This window comes from Sinocyclocheilus grahami, unplaced genomic scaffold (genome assembly GCF_001515645.1).
Source record: "Sinocyclocheilus grahami isolate Dianchi unplaced genomic scaffold, SAMN03320097.WGS_v1.1 scaffold965.1, whole genome shotgun sequence".
NCBI classification, from domain to species: Eukaryota; Metazoa; Chordata; class Actinopteri; order Cypriniformes; family Cyprinidae; genus Sinocyclocheilus; species Sinocyclocheilus grahami.
The window spans coordinates 199,770-205,769 of record NW_015506144.1 but is presented as its reverse complement, the minus strand read 5'-3'; the positions used below and the strand labels follow the sequence as shown (position 1 = coordinate 205,769).

At 42.8% G+C, this 6,000-nt stretch overlaps 2 protein-coding genes across 2 annotated transcripts in view; one reads left to right on the top strand and one right to left on the bottom strand.

The window, feature by feature from the left end:
• Nucleotides 1–6,000, top strand: part of LOC107564833 (peripheral plasma membrane protein CASK-like) — a 62,345-nt gene that overhangs the window by 20,295 nt on the left and 36,050 nt on the right. The window contains exon 6 of the mRNA XM_016250006.1: nt 5,850–5,952. Within this exon, the coding sequence (XP_016105492.1) occupies nt 5,850–5,952 (103 nt within the window). The remainder of the gene's footprint in view (nt 1–5,849; nt 5,953–6,000) is intronic.
• Nucleotides 2,047–5,541, bottom strand: LOC107564813 (probable G-protein coupled receptor 34). The gene is made up of 2 exons (XM_016249974.1): nt 5,354–5,541; nt 2,047–3,302 (listed from the first exon to the last, which is right to left on the bottom strand). The coding sequence occupies exon 2, from the start codon at nt 3,213–3,215 to the stop codon at nt 2,055–2,057; it is 1,161 nt and encodes a 386-aa protein (XP_016105460.1). The 5' UTR covers nt 3,216–3,302; nt 5,354–5,541; the 3' UTR covers nt 2,047–2,054.

The following is a 6,000-nucleotide window of genomic DNA, read 5'->3' as shown; positions in this document are numbered from 1 at the left end:
TTACTGATGACTACATTAGCACACGTCTGTTTTATTTTCTGTTTTGTTAATAAAGTGTCCTTTTCTTTCTTGAATTTTTTGAGCCATGGGCCACAGCAGTTATCAATAAGAGTGTCAAAAGCACAATATGTAAGATTTTTGTAGTAAAATATCCAAGAACTACTTGCACAGTGTGATATATTTCATGCAGTTGTATATTTGCGTTACACCAAAAGTTCCCAAGGATGAGGTGATGCATAAATCTCAATTTAAAAAAAATTGACACTTAAGACACAGTTATAACTGTACTTATGTACAGTTAAACTAAATCCATTACAGCTGTCGTGAATAAAATGAAAAGTGTTGACCGCAGCGTTACATTTAGGTCTGCTCAATGTTGCGCCATGATTTTTTATTTTTTTAATGCATTTTACAGTGTTTCGCATCACACGAGTCTGTTGAGCTTACGAATGCAATGGCCAATCAGAGGCATTCAGATGAGGTTTTTTTGCACGTTGACTGAATTCAGCTCTCACGTGAATTCTCTCATCATAAACAACAAAGTGCAGATGTATGTATGATGTAAGAGATTCATTCATCAGTGTATAGACCGCTTTACTGATTATAAGGGGAGTTTTTTTGAGAGTGCTTAAACTCACGTTAGACTGAAGTCAGTCATAATGTTCTTTGCTTGCTTTATATAATTTAATTTACAGGTAATAAACAAATTAATCCATTACCTCATCTGTGAACATCCTCCTTCATAGCATCATCAAGCTTCGCCTTTGTTATTGTTTTAAAAATGTGACCTCTAGTGGTGAGAACTTGGATATTGTGCCTTTAACACACTGTAAATAAGGCTTTTTATTCCCCTGTTTATTATACTCTTAAAAAGGACATTTATGCATTTGGCATACACTTTCATTCAAGGTGTGCATGTTATGAGTTCACTGGGAATCAGATCTTTGACTAGCGTTACTCTACAGTCTGAGCTACATGAATTTAAAAACAGTAGAAAAGTCAGCCATGTCAAATGATCTGCACCAGCTTGAGTCACTGGTTCCTTTTGCACAGCTTTGTTTTTATAAAGGTAACAGTCCTCTGTAACATGATGAAACGTGTAATAGTAGGTGCAGTAACTCTTTTCCTCCAGCAGGAGGCGTCCTTCATGTGTAAGTCAGTGTCGATATACAAAATACACTATATTGACAAACGTATTGGGACACCCCTTCTAATGAACAGGTTTGACTATAATACTGAAGTGCAAATCTTAATATTTAAGCATATAATGATATTCTAGGGGAACTGTGTGCTTCTAACTTTATAGCAACAGTTAGGACAAACACCAGTGACTTGTACATATGGGTACAGTAATTTTAAACACTTCCAGAACTGTTGCAACAGAGATGGAAATACCATTTTTAGATACATGAATTGTTTCCGTCTTTGTTGCCACAGTTTTGAAAGTGCCTTCTTCTGTTCTAAAGAAGGGGGTGTCCCAATTCTTTTGTCCGTATAGTGTATGTACAAGTCATTGGTGTTTGGTGATGAGTTTTTTTCTCAAGGTCTGCATTTAAAGTCACACCAGACCAGTCAAGTTCTTCCACGCTGACTCAATCAATCATTTATTTTTGAACCTTGCCTTATACACAGAGGCACTGTCATGTTAGAATAGAAAAGGGTCCTGTCCAAACTGCTGCTATAAAATGAGAAGCACACAATTCCCTAGAATATAATTATATGCTTAAACATTAAGATTTGTACTCATGGAAGTTACTAAAGTAATCAAACCTGTTCATTAGAAGGGGAGGTCCCAATACTTTTGTCCATATAGTGCACATGAGCTTGAGATCAGTGAGAGTTGTGTCTGATAGATTGAAAATCTCAAAGCAGATGTGTGGTGATCTCCTGCTGTGTCCAGCCATATATTACCCTCACAGGCTCACAGAAGCAATATCTCAAGAACTTTCCCATGCAGACTTTTTGAGCTAGTCATCGTTTCACACCAGTGAGCTGCTTCCCGTGAACTTTCACAGGCCAGTATGTGGGTCAAAGGTGAAACTATCATCTCACGATCAGCTCGACAGCGCCGTGATCTGCGGACAGGACTCTCGGTCGTTGGGTTTGGCGCGGAGGCTCTGTGTAATGAGTCCCAGGCTGCCTCTGGATGTGTCCAGCACCGGAGCATTGGAAGCGTGGGACACCGAAGTCCTCCGGAACTCTGTGGTCGAGCTGTTGGTCGCTGCGGGTTCATGGTGCAGACGCAGGAATTGCGACAAGGCCCGAATGGTGGCTTTGCGCACCGAACCCGAGAGCATGAAGTACATGACGGGGTCCAAGCAGCTGTTGAGAGCCGAGAACAGCAGCATGAGCTCGTTGGTGAGATCCATGAGCCGCTGCGTCTCACAGCTAACATCTCGGAGCTGCGAAGCTACATAGAAGCCCCTGAAGGTGTGATACGGCACGAAGCAGATGGTGAAGAGGAGCAGAACCACGAAGGATTTCCTAGCGGTGCGTGCGTAGCGCAAGGCATTGGGCATGTCTGGTTTGTCCTGCGATGCTCGCAGAAGTCTGCGTGCGATCCGTCCGTATGAAACCAGCAGCACCACAAACACCAGCCAGAACACCGCCACCATGAACAGATTAAAGTAGGCCTTGCCTCTAGCATGCTTTCTGTGCTTGTACTGGAAACACTTCCCCGGCTCCTCGTTGCCCTCGGTTAGTGCGATCATAGGCACCACCATCACCAGAGAGCCACTCCACAGCAGAACGCAGGTCACCAGACTCCAGCGGCTGCCCCTGAGCCAGCGCGGCCCGCAGCCCCTCTGAGAGCCCCGCACGCCGATGATCTTCAGATAGCGGTCCAGACTGATCAGACCCATCAGGGTGATGCTGACGTACATGTTCATGTAGAACAGGTTGCCCACTGCCTTGCACATGCGCGGCCCCAGCGACCACACGTTCCCCTGAGCGTGGTACAGCACACGGAAGGGAAGACACGCCAGCAGAACCAGGTCCGCCAGCGCCACGTTGATCAGGAAGACGCGCACGGAGTTTCTGCGCGAGTGCAGGAAGAGGAAGACCCACAGAGCCAGCAGGTTTCCTGCCAGACCGAACAGAAAGATGAGCGAGTAGAGCACCGCCAGCGGGAGCCGCAGGGTCTCCTCCTCCAGAGGACACGAGCGGTTGCTGAAGGTGTGGTTGGTGAAGCGGTCAGTCGGCCAGACGGTGCTCATCGTGTTCGGCAGGATGCTTGTGTTTTTATCTCCTTTTTAGCGATCGGGGTGAAGTTCACTGGAGGCTTTCCGCTTGAGTCTTCAGCTCTGGGGGGGGAGAAACGGCGAGTCAGACACGTTTTAAAGGATAAGTTCACTTCCAGAATATGAAAATTTTCTGATCATTTACTCCTGCATGGTCATGTCTTTCTTTTTTTCAGTCGCAAAGAAATCACGTTTTTTGAGGAAAACATTCCAGGATTATTCTCCATATTGTGGACTTCAATGGTGGCCAGTGAGTTAAACGTCTACAATGCAGTTTCAATCAAAGAGCTCTACACGACCCCAGCCGAGGAATAAGGGTCTTATCTAGTGAAACCATCGGTCATTTTCTGAAAAACTATTATATTTATACACTTTTTAACCACATAATACTTGGCTTGGTCTAGCTCTGCGATGCGTGTCTTTATTAGCTGATGTTGGAAAAGTCACGCGTGACGTAGCACAGTGATGAACAACAATAAAACAACAATGTTGCATGAATTTAAAGTTGGAGGAGAAAATGAGATGGAGTTTTTAAACGAAGTACAAAGATGAAGAACTAACCACGTGTGACCTTTCCAACATCAGCTCATAAAGACGCATCGCAGAGCTAGAGCAAGCCAAACATTTGTGGTTAAAAAGCGTATAAATTGATTTTCAGAAAATGACTGATGGTTTGGCTAGATAAGACTCTTATTCCTCGGCTGGGGTCGTGTAGAGCTCTTTGAAGCTGCATTAAAACTGCATTTTTGGCCACCATTGAAGTCCACCATATGGACAAAAATCCTGGAATGTTTTTCTCAAAAAAGAAAGACATGAACGTCTTGGATGACACGGGGGTGAGTAAATTATCAGGAAATGTTTATTCTGGAAGTGAACTTATCCTTTAAGGCTGGAATACTCTACACGACTTCTAAAATCTGAACAGATGTTTTAAACACTAGGCATCATACATTAACCGACTTTGTAAATAGTGACAGAGGAAAACTGGCCGTCATACACTACGTGATTTTCTATGGAATCTGTCAACTCAAATCTGCAGACTGTCTTTCGTCAACTTCTCCAGACGGAAAAATCGGGGCAAAAATCGTGTATTCCAGGCTTTAATTTACTGTGCTGAACAACAGGGGAAAATTCAGTCTCAGCCCAATGAAAATGAAACGAGAGAACACTCTGGCTCCGAATGCCGGCGTGAGGAACGTAAATCACGGCCCACAAACACACCTCCAGGAGCCTCGTCTCGATTCAATTCTCCATTCCTACTTTCCGGATCATTTTAGCTTTGTTAAATTATTTAAGGATAGCTCTTGCATCTTTGGTGAATGTGTGTTTTGAGTCTGCGCTGCTCTCTGCTTTCTCTTCTCATAACCTTCATAACCTAGAGCCATAATGATATTTCATACATATACCGCATACTCTGCACACTGCATATATATACTTGTATTTTGCACAGTGAAAATAGTTGAATCTAATCACGTCTGATTTACAGCTGGAGATTACATCATTACCAGGACACTTGATTCACTAACCAGCACTTTTTCTGTGCACTTTGTGCTATTTTTGGTGTTCATGAGCCAACTTTTGTTTTTCTTGTAAAACACTTCTGCTTATATTATTGTCATTCATATGTTGCTCTAAATGAAGCCGTTTGCTAAATGAACAAATGTACAGGAAGAAATTTCTTTCACGGTTTTTTGTATGTTTTTATAATGTATTTGTAATGCAGTGGATTTCATTTGAATAATTATTTGATTTTTGGGCTGTAAATAGTAAAATGTAAAATGTTTTTTTTTATTTAATCATAATTCTGCATGTCTAAAAACTGCTGACCTTTCAGAAATTATTTCATGACATTTCACGCGTACGTTCATGAGGGCCTTCATCAATGCATGCTAAAATTTTTTTTTTTTTATACATTTAGCATATATTGAGTTTAAACTTTGTTCTTTAAATGTGATCCTCTGTCCAAGTGACCTGCATATTTTCTGACACTAGTATGAAGTCTATTTATTCATGCCCACAGATTTCTGTTTTCAGATTTTTCTATCATCGTCTGTAGAATGACTCGCACACGCACTTTGATCTCAGACACACGCCGATGCATAAATTCTACTCACAGTTTTGCATGTTAATTCCTTCAGTTACACAAAGCGCTGCAGCTGCACATTTATCCATTTAGACGGAACACAAAGGTTTTGGTCTATCTGTCAGATCCTCTTTCATTCCTCCGCAAGTGTCTGATGTGTTTCTGCTTCCCTTCTAAACGCTCAGAAGCATCTGTCACTCTCTCTCTCACCTCTCTCTCTCTCTCTCTGTCGTCTCTCGCTGTCTCAGTGTTTGACTCTTGAGCACACAGAGATGTTGGTGTGTGTTCAATCTGCTGACGGTTGTCTCAGCTCCACACGAGTGGGCTGTAGAATCCACCAAAGAGCAAAAAACTAAATTCTTGAAATTCGTTTGCTATGTGATGAAATAAAAGCATTACCTGTCCTCTTCTCATCTCATTCTCACACAATCTCATGTAGTGAGGGTGATATTAGAACACACGTGGCTTTATGTAGGACACCCATTCAGTGGTTTCATATATATATGTGTGTGTGTGTGTGTGTTCAGCCTCACTGTGTGCTGCTGGCCTCGAAGGAGAACTCTGCTCCTGTTAAACTGGGCGGCTTCGGCGTGGCGATTCAGCTGGGCGAGTCAGGGCTGGTGGCTGGAGGTACGTGTGTATTCGCACCACAGCAGATCATGTTTACAGGAAGTGCAG

Excerpts from the sequence above, each read along its gene's own strand:
- LOC107564813 (XM_016249974.1), bottom strand. The coding sequence starts at position 3,215 with ATGAGCACCGTCTGGCCGACTGACCGCTTCACCAACCACACCTTCAGC.